At 36.4% G+C, this 20,161-nt stretch overlaps 1 protein-coding gene across 1 annotated transcript in view; it reads left to right on the forward strand.

Moving 5' to 3' along the window:
• ADIPOR2 (adiponectin receptor 2) overlaps positions 1-20,161 on the forward strand; it is a 38,949-nt gene that overhangs the window by 2,608 nt on the left and 16,180 nt on the right. Inside the window, exon 2 of the mRNA XM_026718095.2 lies at positions 10,502-10,733. Coding sequence (XP_026573880.2) covers positions 10,572-10,733 — 162 coding nt within the window. The 5' untranslated portion in view covers positions 10,502-10,571. The remainder of the gene's footprint in view (positions 1-10,501; positions 10,734-20,161) is intronic.

Genomic DNA, 20,161 nt, shown 5'->3' on the forward strand with positions numbered 1-20,161 from the left:
AAGGTGAAACTAGAATTCATGGTCTCCCAGTTTCTAGCCAGGTGCCACTACCCTAAACTAGCTTTTAATAGGAGTGGGTATTTTTAACTAGACACCCACATTTCCAATATAAAAAAGGAAATAGAAATATTCAATATGCTAGCTTGTAAACAACAGTGCTTGAGTGAAATTTGGAGTTTCTCAGCTCTGCCCGTGGCTTTTAAAGTAGAAGATCTGGAAAACAATTCAGTGTTAGCTTTGAGGTACTATGTTAGAAGGTTTTAATCATTAGTAGTGTCTAGGTTTTATGCTATATTTCATAAAATTATATCCCGTCTTTCTTCAAGGAGCTGAGAAAGAGTTTCTTGCTGCTGGTACTATACTATTTTGTCATGTATTTACCTATGTCATTAAGCCAAATGATTGTTTTGAAAAACATAATTCTAACTAAGGTGATATATATCATTGCACTATATGGTTGTAGGTAAGTACGGACATAAATGAATTCCTATGCTTAAAGAAAATCAAATAATTATCCAGATAAAAAATGAAATGTATAAAGAGAGGATCCTAGCCTGATTCCCTTTTCCTCCTTGGAATTGTGTCTGTATAGAGAAGCATTTATAACAAATTCCATCGGCCGTGTTTGAGCTAAAACACTTCAGACCAATTTATAAACAGTGGGTATCAGTTCAAGACCTGCAGTATGTGAAACTTAAAATGTTAATTGAATTAATGACATCAGAAAGGATTAATGATGAATAAACTAGGCCAAAATACACATACTGTACCAAGCAATAAAGTAAACTCTTTTCATTTCAAATTTTATAACTGTTTTCTTAACTATTTGTTATGCAGTTGTTTACAGATATCTTGGGGAATTTCATTTGGCTGTTTATTAGGTTAATTGTGGCCACATTGAAACCCATGTACTTTTTTGTTGCAAAAGGAGCCATAGAATAAATACTTCAATACCTGTGGAGTTAACAAGTTGAATAAAATTTTCTCTTCTGCTTAAAAAAATCTTTCCAGATGGTAAATTGCTTCTTTCTTATTGACAAATGCAAAAGCTTCTTTCTTATTGACAAATGCACTTTATTTCTACTACATAGGAAAGGCTTCAGCTTTACTGATTACTTTTTGGTTTGTTCAGTACAAGTATCTGAAATAAAGTTACCATAATTCTTGGCTACTAGGCCTGGTTTTAAAAGGCAATTTTCTGATCAAGTGATTGGATTTGCTAGTAATTTTAGTGCACATATATTGGATATCTAATTTAGAGCCACAATACTTCTCTCTCTAAGCTACTGATTGCTCTTGGCCGTGATTGTTCGTTGATAGTGGCCAGATTAGTAGAAGAAACTCAAATAGGATGAGGAGCTGTTTAATACACTGCTCAGAAAAAATAAAGGGAACACAAAAATAAGACATCCTAGATTTGAATGAATGAAATATTTTTATTAAATACTTTGTTCATTACATAGTTGAATGTGCTGACAACAAAATCACACAAAAATTATCAATAGGAATCAAATTTAGCAACCCATGGAGGTCTGGATTTGGAATTACACTCAAAATTAAAGTGAAAAAAAAACACTACAGGCTGATCCAACTTTGATGTAATGTCCTTAAAACAAGTCAAAATGAGGCTCAGTAGTGTGTGTGGCCTCCACATGCCTGTATGACCTCCCTATAATGGCTGGGCATGCTCCTGATGAGGTGGCGGATGGTCTCCTGAGGGATCTCCTCCCACACCTGGACTAAAGCATCCCCCAACTCCTGGACAGTCTGTGGTGCAACGTGGCGTTGGTGGATGGAGCGAGACATGATGTCCCAGATGTTCTCAATTGGATTCAGGTCTGGGGAACGGGAGGGCCAGTCCATAGCATCAATGCCTTCGTCTTGCAGGAACTGCTGACACACTCCAGCCACATGAGGTCTAGCATTGTCTTGCATTAGGAGGAACCCAGGGCCAACCGGACCAGCATATGGTCTCACAAGGGGTCTGAGGATCTCATCTTGGTATCTAATGGCAGTCAGGCTATCTCTGGCGAGCACATGGAGGGCTGTGCGCCCCCCTAAAGAAATGCCACCCCACACCATTACTGACTCACTGCCAAACTGGTCATGCTGGAAGATGTTGCAGGCAACAGAATGTTCTCCATGGCGTCTCCAGACCCTGTCATGTCTGTCACATGTGCTCAGTGTGAACCTGCTTTCATCTGTGAAGAACACAGGGCACTAGTGGCAAATTTGCCAATCTTGGTGTTCTCTGGCAAATGCCAAATGTCCTGCATGGTATTGGGCTGTAAGCACAACCCCCACCTGTGGACGTCGGGCCCTCATACCATCCTCATGGAGTCTGTTTCTGACCGTTTGAGCAGCCACATGCACATTTGTGGCTCGCTGGAGGTCATTTTGCAGGGCTCTGGCAGTGCTCCTCCTGTCCCTCCTTGCACAAAGGCAGAGGTAGTGGTCCTGATGCTGGGTAGTTGCCCTCCTACGGCCTCCTCCATGTCTCCTGATGTACTTGCCTGTCTGCTGGTAGTGCCTCCATGCTCTGGACACTACGCTGACAGACACAGCAAACCTTCTTGCCACAGCTCGCATTGATGTGCCATTCTGGATGAGCTGCACTACCTGAGCCACTTGTGTGGGTTGTAGACTCCGTCTCATGCTACCACTAGAGTGAAAGCACTGCCAGCATTCAAAAGTGACCAAACCATCAGCCAGAAAGCATAGGAACTGAGAAGTGGTCTGTGGTCACCACCTGCAGAACCACTCCTTTATTGGAGATGTCTTGCTAACTGCCTATGCTTTCCACCTGTTGTCTATTCCATTTGCACAGCAGCATGTGAAATTGATTGTCAATCAGTGTTGCTACCTAAGTGGACAGTTTGATTTCACAGAAGTGTGATTGACTTGGAGTTACATTGTGTTGTTTAAGTGTTCCCTTTATTTTTTTGAGCAGTGCATAATGGCATCTCTTGATATTTAAATAGCAAAATACCGAATCCTAAATTAGTTCAATCTCCATGATTGTTTAATTTGGGGATAAAGCCTATTTCCTCTACCACTGATACAATTATCCAATCATTTAATATAGTTGAAATGTGTACTATATATATATTTCTTTGTATCTTTTGTTGAGAGATATTAAATTAAATAACCTGTATTTACAAAGTGCTGCATAAAATACAGCCTTTGCTTACTGATCTTACTTAGCAGTATCTTGAGTATACATAGCCATGGAAAAATATCACTAGTGAGCAATGTTAAAGAACACTTTGTCAGCAGCAATATTGAAGCCTTATAGGCCAAAGTTCACCAAAAAGCTTGTTGACTTTGTGATTGCATAGGCTTTACAAATTAGATTGCTGAATGGTTGTTTAAAGAACATTTGCTCAATAGTGTACATCATTATGTGCCTGTCTTCATTATTTAGGAAGGCATTTGTACTTCAGTGTAAATCACTACAATCTTTAAAAATGAAGGGACATCATGTTATTTGGGTGAAAATTGATATTTGTTAAATACTCGATATTGGCTGACTGTCAAGAAATATCCTACTAAATAAACATGACTCAGTCATCCTTTGTTACATCTTTGTCCTTCTGTTTTTCCCCCAATCTAGATGCAGCTCTTTCTTCATTTTATACAATGTCTTCAATTCCTACCTTTGAAGATGCCAGCCTCCATATCATCTGGTTTATTTTACTTGGCTACCTTAAAGTTTGAATGAAACATTGCATTGTAATTTATTTTAACTTAGTACCATGTGTTTTGATTTTGTCATTGCATGGACTTGTGACAAGCAACAAGTCAGTTTGTTATATTAAGGCTGCAGACCAGATTTGTGCAGATTTATTCCCATTAGGTTTTCCAACATAATTCTTGTATGTATTCTGAGAGGTGTAGTCAATTTGCACAAAACAGGAGAATCAGTTGTTTATCTGTGAAGTACTGTAAACTGATTTTGGAGCAGGACAGTGATATGTGTTGAATTTTGGAGTGAGGATGACATGTTTTTTTTATATAATTTTAATTGGCAATTTATTTGTCATTTAGCTTTATTAGTTTACCATCCATCCATTGCAAGGCATTTTCTAAGGCAAAGCAACATTTTTATCAAGTTTCCACATGCTCTCTGCCCTCTAAAATTGAGAAAACTGGTGAAAAGCAATATATTGTACAGCGTTTTCATGAAATACATCTAAACATACGCACACACATACACACCAGGCAAATGTGTGCTTTTTCTGTTTTAGCTTAATAATATAGGGTGTTATTGGTGCAGGGTATTAATTTCAAGTAAGGCACTGGCTGGGTCACATATTTAATCAGATCAATTAAAACTCATTTTCTGTGAATTTGCACCAAGTACTAAATTTGATTAATTTCAACCTTGTCTTACTTTTTATTGCATAATATTTTATGCAATTCCAGCCTGTTTGGTTAATTTATATCTGTCTGGATATATTGTGTAAACCAAGAAAATGTAATAATTCAGAATCCAATCGGGATCGGTCACTGGGACAAGAGGTTTAGTCTTCCAAGCTTTCAGACTCATGACTGACCCAGACTGAATTACACAATTCTCCCACAAAAGCAGAGTTTTCAGTTCTGCTTTGTATTCAAATGGCTAGGAGCTGATTTCAGTTGAAGTAACAACATGAAGACACCAGCCCTGATTCATTTCATGTAGAGTTTCTTTTCTGGATTGCTTTTACTTAATAATAAATTGTCATGAACTGTAAATTTGGTGGATATCACTAAAATCAGTCCTGTTGAGCAGGTTGTATCTGAGTCCTTGAGGCAAAGGGAACCAAACAATATGGACCCCAAAAACACCTGCATAATTACAGGAAGTTGTCTTCTACATGCTTAGTTAAGTTTAAAATAAGTGGCACTTATGACTGGCTCAGCCCATATATTATTAGCAATACTATGAAGCTAATAACAGCACTTTAATTCAGTAATTACACAGATGTACTGTAATGAAAACAATTATGGGGTATGGATTGGGAAGCTTGATTTAGACAGCCCTGTTTTGATGCTTGATTTAGGCAAGTTCTGCTTTTACCTATAAGGCACATTTGCCTAAATTTTATATAAATGGATTATTGCCTTGGTATGCAGGAAAAGGAGTAAATTTATTTAATCTCTTTTTATGGTGTTTTTTTTTTTTTCATCTGAAAGTTTGAAGGCTGACAGTAGCCTGGCCATCAATAAAATTTTATGTATTGATGTTTTGGTATATATTTGATGAACAGTCACAATATGTATTACATTCTAAGTGAGTACAATTGTATTCAAATTATATTTTAATTGAATTTTTAAATTTGAAATCCTTATTTATTGTCCTAAGATTTTATGCAGGAACACAGGCAGGTGAAGTATTTTTATTTAATCATCTTTTTATGGTGATGTTTATTTTTTTTTCATAACTGTGATCAAGTATTTTGCAAGTAAAGGGGGAAGGGAATACACACTTAGAGAGCAACAATTTCTAATATCAAAGTTGAGAAACAGAGAAGAACTAGTTTCTAGGCTCTGTTTCATTTTAAATAATATCCTTTTATTTTTTAAACATTATACACTTATAATTTTTAAAAAAGCTTTGTCTACTATAAAGTATTTTTGTGATTGAAAGCACAATCTGTTTCTGAAATTAGAGGATTGTGTTTTGTATACTTCTAATAATGTCAGCACTTCCAATCAGCATTGGAATATGACTTGTACATTGCTGACGGTTAAAAAGCATTATTAGTATTGGTTGGAGGTGGCACTTTTACTTTATTAAAGTTATCAACAAAATTCCCCAGTCGCTTTTCAGTTATATATTCAAGGTCAAGGAGGTTATATATGATTAAAAATTAACAATTTATGTTTTGAATGAGAACCCAGTTTATGTAGAATTATAAGTAACTGTCAGGTAGAAATCTTCCACTATCTAAAACCAGATAACACTCGATACAACTAAATTAATTTTTATCTAAAGCCAGATAAAACTAAATTTATTTTTATCTAAAACTAGATAAAGAGAAGCAATAATGTTAATAAAATTATGAAATTATGACATTCAGCTTCTACCAGACAAAGGTTGGTTCTTGACAAGATTTAGTAGGGATTGCAGTGATCCAAAGTAGAAGACCATTTACATAAGTAATACAACTGTTTTCTATTTTCCACACAACCACCATCCTGTGAGTTGAATTGGGCTGAATGACTGGCCCAAAGTCACTTGGTTAATACCTAAGGCAGGCTTAGAATTTAACAGTTTCTCAGTTTGACTCCTTTATTGTTTTTCATAAAACCATAGGTATGAGGTATAAATTGAGTTGTTCATGTTTTTGCTGCAAAAAGATACAACTTAAGCCAAGCACTTTAGCTGCATACACAGTGCTCCATCTATCCTTTTCTTGACATAGAGTTCCCCATCTGATCCCTTAAGATAGCAAAAACACTGGTACACATGGCCATTTCATTTACTATTTACTTGTCATCCATGTTATACATGGATTTTCTGTGCAGGAGACAACTATGGAATATAACTGCTACCTGGCTTTGCTTGTATTGCACTGAAATATTTCATTGTCTGCCTGGGCAACCTGCTGTTAGAAAGCTAGGCTGCTGTGTTTAATGCAACTTTCAAGTTTGAAAAAGAGTAAGTAAGAACATTGATTCTTCTTGGAGACTTTGCTGTTGCAAAGACTTTGCTGTTGCTGGTGTTCTAGTTAACAAAAAAATTGAATTTTCTTCTTGATAAAACAAAGGCATGTGCTTTCTTATTGATTTATGACATTGAAAGTGACCCCGGGAAGATAAAATTAGTGTTTGAATTGTGAGCTATTTCCTGACAAGCAGGATTTCTCTAAAGGGTTTGTTTCTGTTTTTAGAGTTTACAGTATAGGATGCTGCAGTTGTCTGATTTCTGGGACCATTTTGTTAGTACAATTCAAAGCAATTATTTAGGTCTTTCAGTTTCGGTTTCAGACTAGAATTCAGTACTGAGACAGCCTTGATGGCACATGTTGATGATCTATGCGGAACCCAATGGAAGGGGGTTTTACACTTTCAGTATCCTTCAATACTATTGATTGTAGAATCCTTTTGGATTGGCTGTGGGAGTTGGGAATTAGGGGCTGTGCTGGCAATTGAAACCATTCTTTTATGGTGATTCTTGTCTTTTCTTCGTAACAAATTCCGACTGGTGTTGGCAAAGGGGAGAGAGATTGGCCTCCAGGTTATGTGGGGTTCTGCAGGATTCAGCGCTCCATTCCTTCCTGTATTATTTTTGATTCATTTGATTAGTCAGGGAATAGTAGTCCAGCTGAGCATGTGTGAAAATTTGTGTTTAATTGGGTTACAAAAATCGAATATTTTTATTTATTGTTGTTCTTTCTGGTTATCTTTCATAAAATGATTCAGCATTTGTAGAATATTCCATTATTGGAGTATTCAAACACGATTGGATTTTAGCTTTAAAGTTTTATGAATATCCTCTATCCTGTTTCTTCTTGTCCGCTGTTTAGAGGAGAGATCAGAGAATATGGACATCTTATTTAGGAATTATAAAAAATAGAAATGTTTAATAGTTGCTCCTTTCATTCAACTGCATGTGACAAATGTCTAATCAGTTGTTGCAAAATTATACTCCCTGTTCTTGGAGTTATTGAAAGAAAGTTAAGAAAAAGTAGTTACAACTTACAAAAAAATATCAGCTGTGCTTAGAACTGAATTTGGCTGGTTCCCACCCATTTTTTAAAAGTATAAAATATTCTCTTTTATTATCAAAACTATCCATACATTTGTTCTCACTTGTCTTTCTTTGTACAGTATTTATTTTATTGCAGAGAAACTAAGTAAAAAATTTCTGGATCTATGCAGCAGGGCTAATCCTGAAATAGTATTGTATCAATTCAAATAAAACTGTCTGGGTCTCATGGGAATTGACTCAAATGCAGTAGGCAAGATTTTTTTTTGTCCTTTTGCAATTCTGTGATAAAATCAATGTTATCACTTGACAGACCCTGTCTACATCATATGCACATCAATAGTTGTTGAATAATAGGACAATTTTAAGTGATGTTTACCAAAGGGGCTTTATCCCATCAAAAAGCTTGTGTATGATTGTGCCCCAGACCTTGTGCTAAGTCATGGGATCCAAAGTATATTTAAAGGTTGAAGGTATTGTTATAAATAATTGGGTGGTTAGCCATTTAGTTCAACTTTAAAGCATTTGATTAAAAATAGCAAAACCCCACAGATGTCTTTTTATGATAATAAAGGAAATGTGAACTTATAAAAATAATCATTATTGTAATGGCTAATTTCTCAATAATATATCATTGCAGTTTAGCTGAAAAACTGTTCAATTTCTACAGAACACTTGTGTTTAGACAACAACTTTGTCACCTTTATATATAATAAAGGAGCGAACGGTATTTAGGATAATGTGCAAGAATCTCAACCTTAATGTTTATGGTATTTTAACATTTTTTCATTTACTCATTTCTAATTAATCTTCCCCCAAGATTCACCAATTCATCTACTGGTTCTAACTTTTTTGCCATTATTGTTTAACTTGGAATTGTTTAGTACATTTTCCTTGTCAAAGTAGTCAATTTTTGATGCATTAATTTCATATCCATACTCCTTGATTTATCATATAATACAGGTGTCCCCAACCCCTGGGCCATCCACTGGTACTGGTCCATGGCCTGTTAGGAACTGGGCCACACAACAAACTTGTGCATGTGAGGGATCTAGGTTGTGTGTGCCTTCTCTCCTTCGCCCCCACTCCGTGGAAAAATTGCCACAAAACCGGTCCTTGGTGCCAAAAAGGTTGGGGACCAGTAATATAGTAGATTTAACAGTTGTTTTGAATAATTTGAATTCTTAGTCAACAACACATCACCAGCACATAAAAGTAGATACTTCACATTCACATCCCCAAAGAGCATACCTCCAGCATGACCACAAGTATTATTTTCATGTTTATCCATAAATACATAAAATAACATTTCTTCCCCTGCATGCTCTACTTCCAGCATGCTTACTTACCTTATTCAGCAACCAAACGTAATCTCCACATTCTCACTTAACACTTAATAATTCTAACATACAGCATTCACTTTATCAGAAACTTTCTTTAAATCAACAAATGTGCAAGAAACTTTCTCAAAACTTTCAGTGACTTGCTAAAGAGCAAACAATCTGTGTAGTCCTTGCTATGTTGCACTTCCCAACTTCTGCTTACTGTCAGCTCTTCTACCTGTCAAATCAAAATTATGCCAAGTATCTTAAAGCAGGAATGACTCCATTATATACTACATAGAGCTTTTCTAAAATGTATAGACAGTCCTCAACTTATAACCATTGATTTATCGACCATTACATTTGGTCCTCACCATTACGACCACTGAAGCATCCCCCCCATGACGTGTTCAAAATGTTGGCATCAACACGTCAAAATGCTGGCATGTATGTTTGCGTACTGACAATTGCAGCATTCCAGAGACATATAATCACCATTTCCGACCTTCCTGTCTGGCTTCCGACAAGCAAAGGTAATGAGGAGAGCTGGATTTGCTTAACAATTACATGATTCACTTAAGAACTATGGTAAAAAAAGGTTATAAAATCCGGCCCAACTTCTCTTATACTATCATTCATTTTTATAAAAATGTATTAAAAGCTTACATTAAAAAAAATCTGCCAAGTACTTTTAGAGATATAGTAAACAGATTAGCCCATCTACAGGGTTTAAAATTTATTCTTGCTACATTTCCCTATTTTATAGGGAAATAATATAATAACTATATTCTTCCAATAATTGAGGACAGAGACTCACTTTACATACATGCTATACAAGTTGCACAGATGCTTCACAAGGAAAGCACATTCCTATATTAACATTTCTTCTCCTATGTTAACTGTGTCCATCCTTTCAACATGCTTATTATAGCATGTATGGTTTCCTTTTCTTGGACAATAACACATCATTCATTTCAGTTCCATTCTCTAGCATATCACAGTCATTCCCATGCAGGTCTCTGAAATTAGTACTTTTAGCTTTCCCTCTGTTCAACTTCATCCCAACTCATTTCATTAGTTTTATTTTTAATTCCATTTACTTTGCTGGAGGCTCCCTGTTTGACTTGTTTCAATGGATTCCTGCTTTCGTAGACATCCATTATTATCTGAATGATAGCAGTTCCTACTTTATGACAAATGTTTTTGTTTGTAATTAAATCTGTTTCACTTTATATGTATTAATCACTTCATTCAGTGGCAGCAAAGAAAGACAACAGATTGAGACTTTTTTTGTTTAGTAGTCCACTGGATGTTTGTTGATGCTTTGTTAATGCAATAAAGATTCCAGAAAAGGGACTTCTTTCCATCCAAATGCGTATTCCTGAGGGCTATGGCTTTTGGTACCTGTAAAAAGAAAAGATGCTAGGTAGGTTTACATAACATTGGGAGTGATATGTTTATCATTATCGACTTTGTTTTTCAGAACTAGCCCATTCGTCACCGCCTCTTGCTGGAGAGAATAAGAACTTCTTTTCAGGAAGAGCCTTGATCTCATGAACGAATCAACAGATCTTGGGAATGCAAGCACTCTGGAGCCAGTTATACGGCTCAGGAAGGGACACATGCCCAATTCTGCTGGGCAAGAATATGTTCATAGTGACAAGTCCAGTGAGCAGGAACCCCTCTTAGTAGAACCATCAGCATCATCTGAAAAGGTAACCGTGAATAATTGTTAGACTGAAATTTGGTCACAAAGACAGACTTCCTTGAATTATGTGTTTCCTTGCACTAGTGATTACAATTGTACAAATTAATCTGAAAGGTGGTTTTCTAGAGTACCTTAACAACAATTATGGTCCTGTTTTAATAGACTTGATTCTGGAGCTGCAGTCAATGGTCATATTGCCTTCTAATGTGGCTGAAGTTTTTTAGCTGTTTTGAAGGCCAATCCTGTGTAATCAGTTTTATTTTTGTTAATATGTTTACCAGGGCAGACAATAAAAAGTGAAGTTGTAGAAAAATGACATATCGATGTATTACCCACACTGGATTTAAGCCTCTTTTCTATAGGCTGTTGTTTGAAAATTCAGGATAAATATTAGATCCAAGACTACTGAATTGCATCTCCACCTATAACCTAAGTTGGGTGTCAAACTCAATTTTATTGAGGGCCACATCAGGGTTGTGTTTGACCTTGGGGGCCCAGGGTGGGCATGGCCAGCTCAACCTCACGCACGTCAGGGGCACCTGTGGTGGCCCGAGCACTCTGCCAGCAAAAACGGGCTCCCGAGCTCAGTTTTCAGCTGCGACAGCTTTCTGCAACCTTCTGCCAGCAAAAACGGAGCTCGGGATGGCTGCCCACAGCCCTTCCAAGTTCTGTTTGCACTGGGAGAGGCACTGTGGGCCAGTCCTTTGCTGTTTCTAGGGTAGCCCCACGGGGCAGATCTAAGCAGTGGGTGGACTGGATATGGCCCCCAGGCCTTGATTTTGACACCCCTATCCTAAGTTGTACCTGCACTCATCTTTTTGTAGCATTGAAACAAAACAAGAAAGCAATCAAAAACTATCCTAATGAACTTACTTTGTAGTTCTTAATACAAGGTATTGCACCTAATTGACACAGAAGCTGTTGGAAAAGGTGTTTATATTATCATTTAGATCTTTAAGGTTTTCATTGACAGTTAACACCATAATGTTAAATAATCTGCCATGTTTTGGAGCCCTTGAAAAGATTTGCCAAGAATACCCTTTCCCCAAAACATTGTAAGAACAGTCAGAGAAACAAAGCATCTAGAGTATTGATACTGATCAGGTTTTAAAATTGTTTGAGACAAAATCTGTTTAACTGAGAGCTAATCTCTATTAAATTGAGAGAGAACGAAATTTTGGACAGGCAATGAGAAGACTCATGTTCAAGTCCTGCCTTAGACGTTCATTGGAAATGGGAGAAAGAAAATTGTATTTGCCAAGCTAGAGTTTTAATATGTTAATACAAACGTTTTCCAACTATAGTGTTAAAGGCAATCCTGTTTCCTGTTATTTAATAAGGAGAGTTTAAAAGACTCCTTTAAACATCATCTCCTCTCTGCTCCTCTGTTGCACAAACGTATTTTGAAATATGGTGGGATTGTACTTGACTAACTGTCCTAAATACAGCATTATTTGACAAATGACATTGTCTTCTGATCACTGTTTATTCAGTATTCACATACTTCTTTTAGCTTATTGCCAATGTGAAGAAGAAGATATTGAGGCTAAGGAATGCAACAATTCTGAGCATAGGTCTCTGGAGGAGAGAGAGAAAACAACAAAAAAATTGCAAATTGCTCTTATATTTGAAACTTTAAATAACTTTGAAAAGGTTCTTTAAATCCAAAAAATTATGAAGCCCTACAGGAAAAGCAGCAAGCAAGATATTCTGTTGAATTAAAAACTCTCACTTATTTTCCTGCTCTCAGCAGCACAATCCGTACTTATCAACTGAATTTGCTCACGGTTGCAAAATGGAAAGGGCAGATGATAGAATTAGATTTCTAAACAAGAAAAATCAAATAGGGCCAGGATTAAAAAAAAGAAGGAACACCCATTTTCATCTTGCCAAAGAGAGCTAGTGGGTGAACGTTGGGAGGGAGGCAGGAAGTGAATGGAGAAGTTGCCTCATATTCAGAACTCATACTGTTAGTCATGCAATCCAAGTTAGATTATGCCCTCTTGTTGAAATTCCACGTATTGCTGCTCTGGAGCTTCTCCGTTTGCACTCGGAAAGCAAGTGTATGTTTTCAGTGTGGTTTCCAGTGGGGCTTCATAAGTCAGGAAAGGATGAAATCCAGTTGGCTGGAGACTAGCAAAGCATTAGGCTGAAGTGAAGATATGGTTGAGAGAAAATTCCAATTCTGTCCACATCATGGAAGGATCAAGTCCCTGGTTTTGCTTTAGTGCCACAAGCCTCTACCTATTTTAAAAGTCATTTAGAAAAACAAAGAAAAACAAAGAGCTGCTTTGTGTACTATGAAGAGAAGAAAATATTGCTGGCTGGCTGACTTCAAGTTCATGGATCTGCATACAGACTCTATGCCTTAAAGTGCACTGCTAGTTAAATTATGCATCTCAAAATGGCTACTGCTCAAAAACTGTAGTGCAGTATTACTAAGGTTTATAAGTGGAATTTAGTCCCAATCAGTCCTGTCATAAAAAAAGGCTGCTTATTTGGAAAACATATAGTGTAGATATTTCTCTGTCCCCATTTATATTAAAACGTTTGATTAGAAACAGCTTATGAATAAAAATATAAGAAACTAGTATTGAATGTGTTTATAGAAAATACATGATCATAAAGAGGACATTGGATCCATTTTCTAAAACCTTCTGTGGTAATGAATCTATTAGTGATCTTGATGCATTGCCTCATCTGTTCTTTCAGACAGGATGATAAAGCTGGTTTGGGGGAGACTATTTTTGGATATTCTTTTAATGTTTAAATTCTCCAGAAAACGCTTTTCTAAAAGAAATAATAATACCATTTGCTTATGGCATCTCAGAACATGAAAATGCATCATGTTTAACTTACATGTCGATTTTCTTTTTTAACTGGATAAACGACTTTTGAAATTTGCAGTAATCTCTGTGTGTACTTAATTTTTTTTAATCAGTAAAACTTACTAGGTGATAAGTATTCAAGAAGTGGGAAGGGCAGAATAAGGTATAACAGTGTTTTCAAACTTGGCAACTTTAAGATTGTGAACATGAACTCCTAGAATTCCACATGCTGGCTGGGGAATTCTGGGAGTCAAAGTCTACACGCCTTTAAAGTTGCCAAATATGAAAAGAACTAATGAATAATGTATTGAGGGTGACATTAGTTTTTCTATTCCAGTAGAGGTTAAAGATCTACTATATATAAATAGGAACAAATCTAAATTACTGCCTATTGCTTTGGAAAACAGTATGTTTGGCCCTGGATTCCTCTGAGTGCTTTCATTTTTTTCTTTAGTTTGCATTTGTAGGGGGAATATTTTGTGGCACATTTGAAATTACATTACTTGCTGTCCAGAACCAAATGGATTGGGTGGGGTTATAGGCAGTTTTTAAAATAAATGAATAAATATTCAAGTCTGCCCCCTCCCCCCCCGCCCATCAATATTGCTGCTTTGTTCTCTGTGTTGGAGCTGTCTATCCTTCCTTACTTCCTTTATCTCTCCCTGCCCTTTGCTCTTGAATGCTTGGAGTGCCTTTGTTTCCTCTGCTGTTTTTTCAGTTACTGATATCGCCTAAACAAATGCCTCTTACTGTGGTTTTTGTTAAACTGGCACAATCAAATGCATGTGACTTTTATCACCTGATGAATGGGCTTTTTATGTACAGCTCTGAAAACCTGCACTTGACTCTCCCCTTTTCCCCCTTCCTCTTTATAATCCTCTAGTAGCAAAAAGGAACAAAAGGCCGTTTTCTTCTCTCTTTTTTTTCCAGCCACCCTAGCTTTTTGCTCTTGATGGATGGTGGGTTTTGTCTAAAAGGCCTGCTGCATCTGTGGTGTTCTGTGCATTTTTAGTGTGTGGCCTAGAAGCGTAACTGTGAAATTTTGGATCCGTTGCGCTGAGGCCTTCGGTACTGTGTAAAGAATAACGAACCATGGCAGTTGACTCTTCCTCATGGCAAAAGCCCAGCTGGAACATTTGTTAGACAACCTGGGCCTTGGTGACTTCTGAATTCAGCTGTTTGACCTTTTGAAAAGGATCTGTCACTAAACCTGCTTTGAAAGTTTTTAAAAAAATGCTTTTTAGTAAAAAGAAAGGAGTAAAAATGAGAAAGAAGACATACAACAGTAACAAAGAAAAATTAAGCTAAAATGTTAAAAAGCATAAAGTATTTAATTTTTTTAAAATAAAGTTTTATTTGGGTTTTCACACATACAAAATACAAGTAAAACATCTTTTTTGAAAATAGCATGGTCCTGGGTTGAACTTCTTTATACAGAAACAAAACTCAATTTCATGCTCCTTTTTGTGTTCTACTCCATATCTTATACTATTCTACATTTTCTATATAGTTTTTCCTCTCTTTTAATTTTCTCAATTTTATTTTGATTATCTCATCTCAGTTCAAATCATTATATTTATACTTTTGTCTGTTCTGTTTCAATTTCATATTATCTTTTCTCATTAAACAAATTTTCTCCTGTAGTTACTAATTGGAGAATGACACCTTTATATCTTTTAATTAGATCCATTCAACTCTTATTTAAACTTCAATATATACCTTAAGGTTATGACCTTCAATAGATACATAATACAATAACTTCCAATCGAATTCTGCTTGGTACATTCTTATAATACACACTATATTCTTTTTAAAAAAAGATTATAAATATATGTAATTTATTATAAACCCTCATTCCATTCCAATTCAGTTCTATCATTAATAATCATTAAAATCTTAACATCTTTAACACTTCTTTTCAATTAAATATCATACTTCCTTAAAGACACATATAATCTCCACAATTAATTTTCCCCTTATTTCTCTTCAACATATGTTTTGTAAGTCATTAAATATTCATTTTGTTACATTTATTTATTGACAAGCATTCCACTGAATTACGATAGCTATTTTATCAAACATTTTAATCATACACTGTTTCATATTTTCTAAAATTATTTCTGTTTCTAATATAACAATGCTATCTTATGTACCTTTGCAGAATCCTTTTTCAATTAAATTTACACCCATCTCTAAATAGGCCCTGTTTCTCTATATTTTCTTTCTGTCCTTTATAACTTCTTTTCCTTTCTTTCTTCCCTCTCATCTTCTCCCTCCCCTTTTTACCCCCTTGTCTCTCTACTTCTAATTCTCTCTTCTGCATTTCTCTCTTCTGTTGCTTTCTGATTTTATACTTATTTTTCACTCTTTTTGGGGGGGAGTTGTTTTTCCCAATCTTAAACTTTCCATTCTCTTTGCCCCCTTTCCTCCCACCCCTTAAGATTACTTGTTCATTAAAGATGGCTTCTTCTTTGTAGCAATCTTCTTGTTCTGCAGGCATTTCTTGTTGTTTCTCAATTCCAAATCTCCATTTCTAAAAACTGAAATATGAAGCCAAAAGAACCTCTCCCTTCTTGTGCATCTTCTTTGTACTTTTTAAGTTCCATTTTCAGTTCTTCTAAAAGTGGAGCTATTTTAAACAGTTTTAAACAATCACCCAATTGATTTTAGTCAATCAAATACAATAACCAAAAATCCAGAAATCATCAAGTAATCCAAATAGTCCCGAGTTATTTCTTCTTATTTCTTTTTCCACTTTCTCTTCCTTGGGTTTTTGTTGCAATATTTAAGTTAAAATGTATCTTTTGGAAGTCTTGTTGAGATTTTGCTGTAAGTTCTTTTTAATTCCAGACAGTCTCCTCCCTTCCAGATCCTGCCCTTTTATTCTTTTTCTCTCCTTTCCTGTTTTCAAAAGCTTTTGATTGTCCAGAAATCTTTATTATTCCTTTGACTTTTTATTTTCAGCATTAAGTGCCTATTAATGTCAAAGTGGATTTTTTCCAATTTCTTGCTTAAGTCTCTTAGCTGTCAGTATAGGAAAAGGAGAAAAAAAACCAAATCTTTTCCCTTTTCTCTCTCCTTCGCAGCTTAAAAATCTTCTTAGGGAACAGTGTTATTGTTTTTTTTAATAGTTTCAGTTCCAGGGTACCTTATTTGTTGCTTTTGCTGTTTGACCCGGTCAACCAAAACGTTCTCTTCTTATCTTCCTCCTGCACATTCTTTTCTGGTCGAGTTCTTCTTTGTGGTGGCCATTTCTGACCACCGCTGCAACTGCCTTCGGGAAAGAGAGTAATGGCCAGCTGGGGAGGAGAGATGCGGCTCTCCTCAACCTGCAGGCAGTCTCCCCCTTCTTCACCACCTCTACGGGGTGGCTTAGCCCCGAAACCAGCCGGCTCGGAGCGCTCCAGCGGCAAGCACGGATCGAAGCCTCGCAGAGACGAGGTTTCAGTCTGTTGCCGAAGAAGCTCAAACCGGAATATTTAATTTTTTTTCTTAAGAGTACAGATTTTTTTTAGTTCTTGTGAGGCAAAGGCAGCTGTAAAATTCCAAGTTAATGTTTCAACAACTAGTGTTTAGCTATTTTTCATTTCTGCTCAATATTTTGAACATATTTATAGTTCATTGTGCCTTTAAATTTTACATATCATTTCTTCCCCATCGTGTTCTGATTTAATTTCTGAATTTGTATTTTTTGGGGATGTTTTTTTTTTGCAAGGAGTTGCAAACATTCAGGACAAAACCCTCAAACAAGATTTTCTTTCTATTTCTTTGTGCCCATCACAAATGTATAGTGAAAAATTCCTCACTCTGTAAAACTGCTTTGGGAATTGTTAGGAAACCAGGAAGAGCTGCAGCTCACAAAAGCTTATCTCTCTTTGACCAAAAAGGTGCTACTGGATTTCTTCTAGTTTTGGTCACGATAAATAACATAGCTTTCTTCTTGCAGTGTCTACAGTTGAGGAATGCTGAAGAGGAGAATTCATTTTCTCAGTGAGGGTATTCTGTTGTCAAATAAATACATCTTTTCATACAATCCTTATAAATGTCTTAATTTTCTTGGAAACTAGTACAGTACACACTATATAGCAAGGATGAGCCTCAGGACCTATATGTACCCCCATTATTTTTGCTCTTGTCTTATATGGGAACCCAACATAATATCCATAGCAGAAGTAGGTTTGTACAAGTCTCGGGATGCCTACTAGATATCCTATTGATTCTTTTTTGGGAAGTACAGAAGGACATTTCAAAATTCTTCAGAACATTCCCAGATTGACGTATTTTGAATATCCCAAGTGTTTTATATCTGTAATTATGCTTGGTTGCAGCTGATTTTTACAATTAACTGAAATGTATTCCCCATTTCAAATATGCCAGTATTTCTAGGATATAGATAGATCAGCTCAGCAAGCAGAAGTATTTGCTGCAGATATATTTTTGTTCTTACAGAAAATTTACTGAGTTCAGTTTCGGATGCCTGAAATTTACTGAGAAATCTTACCACATAATATAGTTTGGTCAAACACCACCTTGACTATGTGCTTGAGATTGCTTTGGTGCTGCTTTGTAGAATCTGTTCTCTGTGTATTAAGTTGTTCAAATCTTCATTTGATGACACAATAAAAGACAAGAAAAAAAATCCCACTTTAAGAGAAAAAAGAGGTGTAGCAAGCATATTGCGTAGCAAGACTTCTGGAAGAAAAGCAGAAGTTTTTCGACAGCTGATGTAGGTGTTCTTTTTTCCCCTCTTGTGCTTCATAAAGCCAGCTTATGCCAGGGAGATTGTCACACTAATGCACAGCTGCTTTGGGAACTAACATATGGTCTAAAGAGGTGGGGGAAGATGTTTTGAGGGCCTTTATGGCAGCTGCAGTTCTTAGTTCTGCCTGGGGGTTTCAGAGTGCTTGGTCATTCTCCAAATAAGTTGACTACACAGTGGTTGCTTGTGTTGCTGTTGAACGTATATGCACAGGTTGGTTATTTGTCTGACACACAGTCTGGGAAAAAAAGTCATTATATTGAAGCTGTTCTTAAGATAGAGGACCAATTTATATTTGTGCCTAAATTATATAAAATTATTATTTATTTATTAATTATGTAGCTGTCCATCTCACCAAAACAACTTTGGATTGTTTTTAGATAGTAGAAAGTCGGAATATAGTAATGTTGCCCATTAAAAAAAAATACTATAGAAACAAATTTCAGGGGATTAGCTGTGTTGGCATGATAGACCAAACACAAGTAGTATAAAATCTTTTGATAAAATGCAGTCTGTTACATTTAAAGAATGTAAGACTACATCTGGGAGACATTTTGCAAACAGTACTTTGATTACCGAATTTATTATTTAACACCCTGTTGACAAACACTTTTTTTTTTGCATGACAATGAACCTTATGACTTCAGTTTGATTTACAACCTTTCTTGACCTGATGTCCTTCATTTGCATAGGGTTACAGCCCCCATCCACAAGAGGATAGGATACTGACATAATGGGAAGAGAGGTCCAGTATAGGTCCAGTATACATGGAGGATATCAGGATATGTAGTGCTGACATATGTCACAGAGGACCAGCCTTATATACATCAAATATGTACAATGATAGTGTAGTTCTTCTGGAATCTCTTGCCACGCTTTAATGTTTCTTCATAAGCTTATCATCCATCCTCTTTGGGTGTATTTCCCACTCCTGACTTCAACTTCTACTGTATTCTGCTACACCTGCTCAGGTAACTCAAGCCAGCCTTTCCTCTTCAAAGGCTGCTTTCAGTAGTCCTTTCTCTGGACCATTATATCTTTATTACTGATTTGGTTCTTGGCTAATCGTTTCAGTCTCATTTCACTTCTCTCTTCTTGCCTTGTCTTGTCCTGTTTTCAGGACAAGGGAAGCATCTATTCTACAGAATGGAGAGTAGCCTAGCTGTGTCCCTCCAGATTGCTAGTTTGCAGTTAGATTGCATCTAAATTCTAGAAGATATAGCCAAAGATAGTAGACGTTTGACGGTATACTTCAATAGTACTGGGAATATCCTATGTTGTTTACTCTTATAGAAGATTAGTGTTTTGTGCTCTGGGGCTGTTGATTTTGATGGCCATTCTATTAAATTACAGAATGCTGTTTTTCTCACACTTCCATTTCTGCAGACTATAACTATGTTAACTGACAAGATAATTTGCTTATCTTGTCCCAAACCTCCTAAAATGTTTTGCTGAAATTTCAAGTTTGCCAAGTCTAGAACCCTGGCAATTCACAATCGGTACAGAGATCATTGCTGCCTTAAACGCTTAATTGGGAAGACAAAAAGTCTTGCTCTATTGTGTGTCACTTTAGAATAATAATGAACTGCATCCAGATGGCATGCTTCCGTTGGGTTACGTGCCCCTTTCGCAATCTGGTTGCCGAGCTCCTTAGAGCAAAAACACGCCTACGGAGCTATCACACAAAATATCCTTGTGATTGGTTAGACAAGCAGCTTCCTTCTAAGAGTCAGATTTCTGCAAAGATGATGTGGTCAGTCTTTTGAAACATTTCAGTTAAGCTTCTCTTCCCCTGCTTCTGTGGAATAGGCTGCTCAGAATAGCAGAGGCAATAGTTGGTCCAGAGGA

Source organism: Pseudonaja textilis, chromosome 5 (assembly GCF_049901715.1).
Source record: "Pseudonaja textilis isolate UNSWEBS1 chromosome 5, rPseTex1.2, whole genome shotgun sequence".
NCBI lineage: Eukaryota > Metazoa > Chordata > Lepidosauria > Squamata > Elapidae > Pseudonaja > Pseudonaja textilis.